The sequence below is a fragment of the Austrofundulus limnaeus genome, unplaced genomic scaffold (genome assembly GCF_001266775.1).
Source record: "Austrofundulus limnaeus strain Quisiro unplaced genomic scaffold, Austrofundulus_limnaeus-1.0 Scaffold1710, whole genome shotgun sequence".
In the NCBI taxonomy this organism is placed as follows: Eukaryota; Metazoa; Chordata; class Actinopteri; order Cyprinodontiformes; family Rivulidae; genus Austrofundulus; species Austrofundulus limnaeus.
In genome coordinates this window covers 16,454-28,654 of record NW_013954112.1, presented here as the reverse complement: position 1 = coordinate 28,654, position 12,201 = coordinate 16,454, and the positions used below count along the sequence as shown (strand labels likewise).

The window sequence follows — 12,201 nt, the reverse complement described above, 5'->3', positions numbered from 1 at the left end:
TATATATATATAGCATTGAAAGCAGCTGATGAAAATGGCTCATTTGAAAGAAGGGTTTTGCACTTACTGCAGCTGTTTTTAYTTTGTTATGGGAGAGTTCATGTCTCAACACATCAAAGAAGAAGAAATGAATTAAAAGTAGCAGAACAAGGTTTAGTACTGGGTTTGGCTTCTTATGAACATCTTGTAAGTTTTCATATAGCAGATATTTCAAGCCCACAACATCAAAGGAATGGCCAGCCTTTTTTTTCTTGTTGAAAATGAAACTGACCTAAACTAAACCATATAATGTCATTAGAACAATTGATAACTGGGAAGAATAATCTCAATCTTACAAGCAGTAATTTGGTAACACTTTAGAATTAACGATTTAATTTCTTACATAGGAACAGAAGGAAAATGGGATTTACTGCTGCTTAATTATTATTTAATTAGGTCCTAATTAGTTAAAGATTATTTTATAGTCTGCTACACATGGTTTTGATCCAACTGATGAACCATTACCTAATCTGTACCTAATGATTAGTTCATTAGAAAATAACTRCTGATCTGTMTCTTGTTTATTATTAGTTAACTGAWAATTAGTCACTGKTTTGTTCAGTGTTTTAACTTGAAGGGCTTTATTATAAAGGGAATACCAGTAATTTTCTGTCAGATGTTTCCTGCAACCTACCGTCTCCAAGCTTAATTTGCTCCAAACTAGCTAAAGTAAACATATTTTTCCTTTAAAGAAACTGTTCTTATTTTCTTTTAGATAGGGTTGCATGAKGTAGCTGTAAGTAGTCAGTATCTTACCTMACGTGCCTTCGGGGTCGGCTCTGGGACTCCCCCACAGTCACTACTTTACACTCCGTTGGAGAAATCCTGTATATTTATGCTTGCTCACAACCACATGCAGATGGGTTCAGATCCGAGGGGTTCTGAATGATCACCAGGTGTATATAGGAGGGTGTTTATGTGTGTAAATGTATATATGTATGCTTTTGCTAAGTTTTGTTACCTTTTTTTTTTGTTTTGCAGGTGTGCAGACATTTTATTTTCTTTAATAAGAAAAAAAAAAGACTAAGAAAAAAGTATCTTACCTGCAGCAGTTGTGTTATTTAAAAGAGGAAAAATCATGTAGAAGATCAAATGTGAAACTAAATCACAGAAGGGCCCATTTCAGAGGGTTTTTTGCCATCTAAAACAACTTAAACCTCAAATGTTTCTGTTGAAGAGGATATATATTTTATAGGCACTTAATACTAACTGTGTTGGAAACTGACTAATCGTTGTCTGCCCATTTGAAAAATAGATTGTATTAGGGATATACAGTCTAACGTCAGGGAAGAAATACTTGTTCTCTTCTTACTGMTTTTTTAGGTTGTTTGTTTTGTTTTAGATGGCAAAGTTCACTCCTAAATAACCCACCTTTAAGTTTTTTCATGATTGGCGGCACGATGGCTCAGTGGTTAGCATTGATGCCTCACAGCAAGAAGGTCCTGGGTTCGATCCCCGGTTTGGACCTGGGGTCTTTCTGTGCGGAGTTTGCATGTTCTCCTTGTGCTTGCGTGGGTTTTCTCCGGGTACTRCGGTTTCTCCCACCCCTAAAAACGTACAATAGGTTMCCTTCWGGRCCAGGCCTCCCTTGAAAAACAGATCTGAGTTCTCAATGGGACTRGCCTGGTTAAATAACAGTAAATAAAATGGTATTTGCTGCAGGTAAGATACAGACTGCTCTATCGTACTGCATACAACCCCACTTCATAAATTCTGAGCTTTCCCTTTAAGGGACATACATCCTTATGCTCAAGCTTTAATAGGCTAACAGATAAACTGCTTCGTAATTGGTCTTTCATTATGTATTCATGTAGTGCTCTCATTCAGCAGTATGRGAACATGAATGGAGGGGCTGAGGGCTGCCCAGTGGGAGCAACTTGTGATTCGGTGTCTTGTCCAAGGACGTTTTAACGCTCAGACATCGAACCGCCAACCTTATAATCAGTGAACGACTCGGTGCTTTGGAATCCACAARGTGAGCCGTTTGTGTGGGAGAGCAATAGAAAGGGAGTAATCACATTGGTCTAGATCCCCTCTGTCCTTTTGACAGGCACACATGGCTGCATGTGGGCACAGTTCCTCTGATTGCTGATCAGTATCTCATGCTAAGCTCATTAGCTGACTAAAAAGGGCTTAACTAAACCTCCACAGACTCCCACTTTTTGTGTTTGTGCCTGCGTGATGGGCAACATTACAAGCAAATCCAAGAATAAATTTAACCAGTTTCAAATAGCGTAGGTGGTTGACATAGGAGACTTAGGACTTACACACAAACAACTCCCTCAAGCAGTATGTGGTTCAGGGTTCGGAAAGTTTCCTCTTGACTACAGTTGCAGAATGGTTTGTGTCGAAGCACATTAGTGGAAAAAGACACTCTTTTTAGCAAATTTAGAGGAAGCGACTTAAACAGAGGAAGTGTGTAAAAGGATAGGTTAAYAGGTGGCATGATGCATGATGGAAGTATGTGGGAGAAACACAGATTGTGCTAGGGAGGCTGGTGGGAGAGGATGTTTCATGTGGTAATGATCTAATATACCATCAGCCTCACCGCTGACCAGAATGACGTGTAACAAAAGCTGCTTTATGACTTCCTACAAGCATTTACAGCTTATCGGCTGACCCGAACCCATCACGTCCGCTCTGACGTGTCTCACATTCATAAAGAACCTCTTTATGCATTTTTTGTGAAAGGGCCAAGGATGGGGGGGGTGAGAAACTGCTTTGGCATGAGCTCCATTATCAAGCAGGCGCGCGGTGGCGAGCGTCTCATGCCAGCAAATCACTTCAAAGTGGAATCGTTTTGCCTTTTTCCATTAAGCATCCGAAACACTGCGGACTGATGAAACTCGATGGTGCCCCAGATAGAGCCGCAATGGATGAGAGGACGAGCTTGAACTCGGATGTAGTGAAAAGCAACTTTCAGATGAGCTCTTCCTACTTCAGGGAGGAGACATAAGGAACGAAACWGCTCAGCTCTCAACACCCTTTGTCACTCTGTCTACTTTGTAATCTATAATTGATGGAGTTATTGTTGCATGACAAAGGGAATAAAGCATCTGTGTGCAGCTGTGGATGTGAGTGCCTAAACCTGGCTGTATGTCTATATTCGTTCTGGCTTGTTTTTTGTGCGCCTGGTACATTAGGAGGGTGCAGTGTGCATGCCTTTAGGCTAAAGCTGGAATTTTTTTGCGTTTTACCTGTTTAGGTGCAAATTTGACAGAGTACGCTAGAAAACAGACGAGAGAAGCAGCAGCGTCCCCATTAGGCTTCTATTATAAAAGATGGAGTGGATCTCAAAACGGGCTCATCACTAGCTAATCACCCACAGCCGACATCAGAGAGGAGTAACAGACAGAATCCTAATGTGTCTTACACTTTAGCATATCTTCTCCTTGTCCTTCACCTTTTGCTTTGTTCCCCTGCTTGCCTCACATTTTTCGGCTTTCTCGTCTCTTCACAGCGTTTTCCCCCCTCCTGCTCTCTTACTTTTGCTTATTTCTGCATCTAACATTAATTAATCATGAGCATGACTAGGATCTGTGAGGCTCCACCATCTTCTATCCATATTTTCCCATTAAAATGCTCAGAATAATGGAGCTGAGTGTGGAATGATTTGGGTCACTTGCTGATCAATGTCATTGATCACAATAAAATATCCCTGCATTGTTTTGCTTCCCTCACAGCAATACATCAATTTGTGCATCCGGCTGCTTTGTTTGGTCCTGTTGATTTGTGTGTGTGTGCATGTTTGATATGACTAAATGCATATTTAATACTCCCCCACCACCAACATCATTTCATCCGGTAGATGGTCACAATGTCAAGAAGCAAACAAGTATAAACTCCTACACTATTATTTCTAGATTTTCAAAGATCTTTGGTATTTAAAAGAAAACTGCGTCCAGGAAAACACATGGCAACATGAAGAAATGACACGATCATGGACGTTGTTAAGTAWAAATGTTTATTTTGTGGTGCAACCTCGAAATATATTCATTCACTGCCTGAGTGGAAAGTGCTGTTTTATTTATTGACTATTTTAAGGTGGAAGATATTAGCACTATTTATCTTAGATTTAATTTCAGTTATGTAACCAATGCTTTTTGTCCAGCTTAGACCAGTGTTTGGGGGTTCTTAACCAAAAATACACAGAAGGCAAACTGTGGCAAACAATGATAAACCATCAACTATTTTTTTGTATTTTTTGTGACTGCAGCAGACCTGTCAGGGGAATGCTTGTTTCACATAAATTTACATAATCCAACAAGCAAGTTTGAACCCTTAAAGAGTAACTTACCCCAAAATTACCTTTTTTTAACCGATAAACTGTCTAGAATGTGTCTAAAATGTTATATAGTACTGTTTCTGTGCTAATTTTGAAGTTTTTGTGCGTATTTGTTCAAATCTGTAATATTTGGTCTAAAAATGTGTTTTTGCTGCTCATATGGGTAAAGCAGTGGTACTGCAGGCTAATTTGCATATTGGTTAATGGCTCTCCACGGTGACGTGTCTTCTCCACAGTTTCGTCACAGCGGCTGTGTTCTGGTATAAAAGCCTCTCTCTAAGCCACGCCCCTGCAGCAGTCAGAGGGTGGAACAGTTAGCAAACTTAGCATGATCGTCTGTTGACCTTCAGCCTCGGGTGGGGAGAGGAGCTGACTGCTGCGCTTCTCTCTCTCCCCACACACACGTTTGTTTCTTGACCCCGTGGGGACCTTCCATTGACTTCCATTCATGTTTTTTAGCCTTTATATCCTAACCCTGATCATATACTCTAAAATAAACACACACACACACACACACACACACACACACACACACACACACACACACACNCACACACACACACACACACACACACACACACACACACACACCAGCAGTACGTCCTGCACAGCGGGAGGGGAGGAGGGGGAAAAAAACAGAAAGGCAGCGGGGCAGCTGCAGCCCTAATGGGCCAAACTTCAGTCAAACAAGACCCAACYCTTTTATTCCTGATTTAAACWAGRGATCTTGTGAGCAGCTGCAGCTGTATGCTTTTATTTTTTTTATGTCAGGCTGTCGGAGCGCTCCACCGCCTCTGTCCYGTGCTGGTGTGGTGTGAGGCGGACAGCTCAGCAGAGGCTGCTGGAGCTTCATGTCCTGATCCAGGGAGCCAACACGACTCAGTCCCAGACTGAGCTGACTTGATCAAGTCTCTCTCTGCCTCTGYTGAAGAGGGGGGTGAAAAATCCTCCACTTCAGACCGTTTAGAGATGTAACTGTCTGCGATACTGTGGTCACTCTCCATGTAGCATCAATTATGCTAATGCTAGCTGCCTGTTGCGTTCTCTCGTCCTGGCCACACCTCTGCTCTCTAAACCCCCCTCCCCTACCCACTTTGATGCATTTTTCAAATTTCGCCTTGGGGCGGAGTTGTCTTTTCACGGGGGAGTTAAGATAACACTTTAACCTCAAACGTATGGACGCCCTGCTGGGTTTTACCATGTCTTCTTTAGTTTGGCGATGCCTCAAGACACCCTCAGGGCACTGTGCCAATCTTTAGGTTGTAGATATTTAACAGACTTTTACATGTGTAAGTTGTTTTTTATTATTTTTTTATTTTTTAATTCCTTTTAATGAATTTGGTCAACTTTGTAGGTGGCGTGGGGGTGATCACAATTATTTTATAAAGTTAGAGAAAGATGTTTATTTATTTATAGTTTTTTTGTATTTTATTTTCCCCATGTCTATTGTTATTTTTATTGTAATTATTGTGAATTTAAAATATCCACAGATGTAGTTATTGATCATAAGCTTTTCTCAATGGGGTCGATGTTTAAATTAGGGAATTGTATTTCTGTTTGTTTCTTCCTTCATCGACAGTCCAGATGACTGGTGTCAGAATTGACATTATAAACATGTATAAATAATTATGGGTCAAATGTCTTAAATGAAGGATTGCATAAACAAGATTCAAATGAGATGTAAAATGTAAACTGGGACAAGGATGGATCTGTGTACATGATGGTGCCTTCTTCCAAAATCCTGTCTAAAAGCCAGGTCATAGACAATTTTGTTTGCCTGTGGTTGACTCCAAAAGTTTGATATAGTTACATTCAATTATACTTTATTAAAATTTATTAAAATCGGTGTAGTGGTTCATTAGAAATTTTGCTAATACAACAAACTATTGATCACACACAGAGACATAGATAAAACACACTTCTGCCTTCTGTGGTGGACAATTAAAGCTTAAAACAAGATAATATATTGATTTGTCCTGCACAGCTGTGTTTTTGTGTATGACACAGTTGCCTCTGGTTTAGAACTTGCTTGTTAGCTTACTTATATTCCTGTTTACTACTTGGGTTTGCAGTTCAGTGACGTGCTCGCTGGGATAAAGTGAGAACTCGGATCTTTTGAAGTGAYGTTCGCTCCCGCTGACGGCCAGACCGAGCAAAAAAAAAAAATGAAAGTGGATTGCTGCCATCCTTAAACAACCCCAAGTCTCAAAAATCTCCTTGAGGTTTATGGAAACACTGTTTTTAAAGCCTTTTACGTGTCRGTCAGTTTCACATTACACAGTTATTTACATAGCATTCTGTGGTTATTTGCAAGTACAAATAAAGACAGCAGGYACTTCTGGCAGGAATAGCCTAATATTTCTGATGAAATATTTGCATCATGAGAAATTGATGGCAGTGGAAAGGCTTATAAAACTGTTGACATGAATTGCTATGAAATGTTTGAAACTGGAGTTTTAAGACAGCAGCAATCCCCTTTTGTCCTGGCTTCACTCGGACTAACTGTTCTCATTAATTTGATGAGGATTAAACTCTATTTGTTTAAAATGAGGTCATTTAAAGAWCTATCTATAGCAAGTAAAATAAGATTTGTTCAGAAACTTTCCACAGAGCCTCACTTTAAAACATCTGAACTCTCTGTAATTTTAAATTGGCCATAGGGGTGAATGTGAGTCTAATTTAGCTGCGATAGCCTCAAGCTACAGTGTGGAAATTTGTTTGTGAACTTGTAAACAATGTGCCCCCTTACCTCCTGTCATATTCTCCTCAATAACTCGCTCTATAACAGGAGCAGCCTTTGAACCTGTCCGCAAGAATGTTTTTTTTTCCCCAGAAACCCTTTTGACAGTCTTTGTAATTAGAGCTCAGGGCTGCCACCCTACTGAGACTCCGAGCATCTGTCTCTGATAAACACCCGTCTGATGAATACCATCTGAAAATGATTATAACAAATAAAACTGGACATGCCAACTCATGCAACATACATATAGGTGCAGGCTGTGAGCCTAATTAGCCATGTGGAAGTGCTAGAACGATCAGTGTTTACTCTCCTTGTTGTCTCAGATTGTGCGGGAGGAAGCGGCGGGAGCGCCTCACTTCGTTTAAGGCAGAGAGATTTAATGAGATGTTTTGGGTGTTATTTTTTCCTTTCTTTAATACAGAAGTGAAGCCAAGAAGGGAGGTAGAGACGAGTTGTGTGGAAGATGAGTTTTACTGGAGTTGTGCACCGTGTGACCTCAGCCTTCCTTCGTTTCTAATTACTTTCTTTTCAGCACTAACTGATGCTCTTTGTACACCACCCCCTCCTATCCCTGGCCACCGCCAAAGCTCCTCTTGTATCACTCACAAGCTTTCTTTCATCTTTTCTTGCTTTTAACTTATAAAACTGTTAAGAAAATGAAGAGGTGTCAAGCATTTCACTTGATGCCGATATTAATATTTGTTTTAAACATCGAAAAGTTTGATGTTAATGAAAAACTTCCACTCCTATGTCTTAATTACCGTGTTTACTCAAGTATAATGCGTAAAATTTAATCCATAAAATCATCCATAAAGTTGGGGGGTAGTATTATACTCGGATAAATATTTTTACTTATGTATTTTAACTGAAATATCGGCAAAATTGTTGAATGCGGAACTGAGACCGCGTTGTAAAAAGCAGTTGAAACGAACTCACCTGTGACACTCCTCCATGCTTTAGAGCGAGATAGTAAAAGATCCAAGCAGGTGACATGATGTGAAAAAAAGGGGGGGGGAGGAGAGAGCAGTCCTGCAGCTCGGTAATGATAACAAACTAATGACATTAGCGTGTGACCGAGCCGCCGCTCGAACAACAACAAACACACATGTCCATCTGTAATGGCTGCCGTTTACCGGTGTTCTAAAAAAGTTTGTATCCCTGAAAAAGTTTCCCCACCAGAGGGGGCACTCGCGAGTAGGAAGTAATCTGGTTGTATCTGCTTGAAGATGGCCCAAATCTCATGTGAAGTCACTGYCTTTTGTGTTGYRGCKTCCTGYTGGACTATGTGTAAAATGCCAGAATTCATATGATGCTGCTACAGCTGATATATACAGTATTTGTTATCAAAATACCTTTTAGTACATATGTTGTTAAAATAAAATGAACAGTCCAATGATCATTTTACTGATATGTATAAAGGCTGCAAAGGCTGAAAAATCTTGGTCTGTATGAAATTGGAGCAAGTTTGAGGATTCAATTTTTTATGCTTTTTAAGCTCAAAAAGGGGGGGGTCGTATTATACATGAGATCGTATTATACATGAATAAATATGGRGTATGTATATATATATATTGCTTTTTTACTGTTTTTTTTTTTCTCTTCTTTTGTTTAGATCGAGACTTCAGCATCCAGGTGAGCACGGAGCGACGGTCCTTCACGGCCGGTGAGCCGCTGGAGCTTCGCTGCACCATCGAGGCGCAGAACGTCCCCGAGCGTTTTTTCTCGGTGTCGTGGGTCTTCAGCAGCTCACCGGTGGCCGTGGTGGGCCCGAGCGCCGTGCCCGTCCTGGGCCCCGATTACGTTGACCGCGAGGCCGCCGGTCTCGTGACCGTGCGGAAGGAGAGTCCCAACGTGCACCTGCTCAGGCTGCAGCGCCTGCGCCCCGAAGATGCTGGGAAGTACATCTGCCGAGTCACAGAGCGGGAAAAGACACCGACTGGGGACTTCATCGACCGCAGCAAGAGGTCCCGAAATGTCCAGATCACAGTTCAACCACTTAGTAAGTGATGAATCCTCTGCCTGAGTTGTCCCTCCCTTCTARCTATCTTTCCAAGCGTGGCTGGGCTCTTTTGTTAGCTTAAGAGGAAAGGGAWAATGCTGCTCTTATTTCTGATGTGTTTTCTGTTTGAGTGGATGGCTAAGGATCTGTAATGCAGCATTGTGGTCCTTCCCATTTGCTTGGCTTGGTGGAACGGGGAGGGGTAACACTATAGCAGGATAATGGAGAGCAGAAGAGTCAAGACTGATGGAGCTAACAGCCATGAAATGAAAGCGTGGAGAAAGAAAAGAAGCGGAAAAAAAGGCGTCCAGCTCTCCAGGYCGTTGTAAGTGACTCCCTGGGCTAAATGAATGTCTTCTGCTGGAGCGAACCTGGAGCGTCTCAAGCTGGGCTGCCCTTTGTGGGTGTATCTGGACTCGTGCACACGTACAGTCAAACCAATAAAATCCTAAGTAATGATTCCGTTACCTGCCCCTGAGACTTTTCCTGCTCTCGTTTTCYTTTTTGGAATACGCTGTGTTTTCCTCCTCTCACTGTACTTCCACCATCTGTGCTACAATCAAAACAKAACATGGTAAATAAAACAAGTAATGTTTCCTCTATAACAGCCAACTACCTTATTCTGACCGCTGCAAGCCCTGTCAAATTAGCTGAAAACAATGACCCGAAGCTTACAGCGGTCTCCAGAGGTTATCCGTGTAAGGGAGGTTCTGTTTTTCCAACAAAAGACCTAAAGGCTGTTCACAGCACTCACACATAAAAGGTYTTGTTAATAGGGAAGGACCTTCTTGAAAAAAAATGCAGCACGTGAAACAAACTGTTCTTTCATGCCTGATTTATCCAGCTTATTCACACACACACACATACACACGCACACACACACAATGCTTTCATGTGCTTCATCACAAACAGGTGGATTCAGTAATAGTAATAGGCTTCAACAGGGGCTGGACTGAAGTCAGAGGCATGGCAAAGGAAGAYKAGTTCTAAACACCTTTGATAAATGAGTGTTGATGGATGACTTTATGCAACAACAAAGCATGAGAGCTCAAACTGAACGTGTGCGGTGCTGATAGAAAGAGTAAATGTAGGATATTAAAACAAGAGCACTGTTAATATGTTAATAGAAAAAAACGAATTGAAGAGTAAAACGTGGAAGGAGTTACTGGGGAGAGTAGAAAAATGGGGAAATAAATGAAGTTCAAAAGAATATTTAAAGAAAAAGGTAACAGAAAAAACAAGTTGCTCAGAAACTAGGGTTTTATTCACAACTGAGAACATGCATGACTCAGAGGAAATTCGATAGACTACGGTTTTAGCTGTACAAAACACATAAAAGCTGCTTTTTTTTCTAACCTTGACAACAGGAAATAGAAGCTAACAAAATAAAGACAAAGGGAAGGAGAAGCATGAAAGGTGTCCCTCTTATTCAGTGGACTGTAATAGAAATAAGAAGCAATTTATTTTCATTTTCACTGAGGGCTCATGCTTATCAGGAGGACCGGTGAGAGGAGAGGCAGGAGGCAGAGCTTGGCCCGAGGGGGAGAAAAAAACAAAAACGGAGAAATCTTAAGTCAAATTCTCAAGCGACTGCGGCGGTGCCTCACAGGAGGACAAGATCTTGTGAGTCAACCAGAGCTACGTGATGTCTGATGGTCGTAGAAACGATGTGGGGAAAAAGAAATATATAAAACGGGGAAGACTTTTATCCTTTCCCTCTGAAGTGCCACTGAGCTCTGTGATCTGAGCCTTCTTTCCTGTGCTCGTGTGGACTCGGCGAACAAGCTTCACGCGGTTCAAAAGGAGAAATACGACCTACACACAAAATTTTTGTTTCTTCTCTCGCTGTCACTGCGAGCAGCCCGAGGCCTGTTACCCCCCTACGCACCAGCTCCCACCGTAACACAACCACAAGGATGCAAACTCATTCATGACCCACGTTTTTACAGCATGGTGGCCTCCTTCTGGGAAAAGATGCAGGGGATTGTTTTGTTGCCTCTAGCCTCATATACAGTATGATTATTTTTTAATACACCAAACTATGAAGCATGCTGTCTTTGGAATGTAGCATCAGAAGATGTGATTTTCATCCATCCCTCCTTTTGGTTCCTTATGAGTTTGCATCAGATGAGCAGTGGACTAATAAAGTTTTTAAACACACTTTTCCATTCTCTCTAAGAGGAAGTGAGGAGCTACTTTAATCTGCAATTTTAGTTTTACATAAAAACAAATGCTATGAAACATGCAACCACTTTCCCCAAAATGATTAATCTTATTATTATATTACAGTGACATGATTGGACTTAAAAATGATTTTCAAATCGTCACAAATAGAATATAAAAATGTAACCTAGAGTGCAGCTGGACTTCAGAAAATGAAAATCTTCCCAAATTTAATATATTACCMAAAAGAAACTGCATTTTCCTGCTTTTATGTCTGAAATACTTGGGTTTCTAAGTTATTTTAGATAGCATATCTAAAATAAAAGTTAATTTTCTTTTGTTAATGCAAAAAAAGGCCACAGTGTGTTTGAACACTCCATTTTGATCAGAATATCATTGTTTTAATGGCAATTCATTCAGTGTTTTATGTAGGGTTCTGTGGAAAGGTTATGATCAAATATTACCCAACCTGTTTCAAATAACTCTTCAAACGACCTCAGTTTGAAAAAATAATAATGAAACAAGCTATATACAACTGGTAAGATGTTAATTGTTCATAACGTTTTCACAGAACCTCAAAATTTCTAAGCTATCAAGATGTTTCCATAACTGGACTTAAATCTCGCTCTGGTTAATAGAATTGCCTGACCATACAGCTGCTTGCTTTTTAAAGTTCCACAGCGGGCATTTTTTTTATCACCAACTTTTTTTATTTGTCACAAAATATATTTAAAATTTGCTAAAATTRCATTTAGGGAAGCTTTTCAACCAGCAGGATCACTGCTATATKAAATGTAATTAAACTGAATCTTTAACGCTACTTGTGCCTTCTGCCTAATAAACCTTCATGGTGTGAATAACATGAACAAAAGCAAACCACGTATCAACCTCTCCTAGCACTTAACATTGGGCCTCATGCAAGAACATGTTCGTATTTTTATCCTAAATTTCTCTTACTTTTGTTCGTACAAAGGG

At 40.6% G+C, this 12,201-nt stretch overlaps 1 protein-coding gene across 1 annotated transcript in view; it reads left to right on the top strand.

The window, feature by feature from the left end:
* The window catches only part of igsf3 (immunoglobulin superfamily, member 3), a gene marked incomplete at its 3' end in the record, with an annotated part of 38,159 nt that overhangs the window by 11,029 nt on the left and 14,929 nt on the right, over window positions 1-12,201 (top strand). The window contains 1 exon segment of the mRNA XM_014033361.1: window positions 8,677-9,063. Coding sequence (XP_013888815.1) covers window positions 8,677-9,063 — 387 coding nt within the window.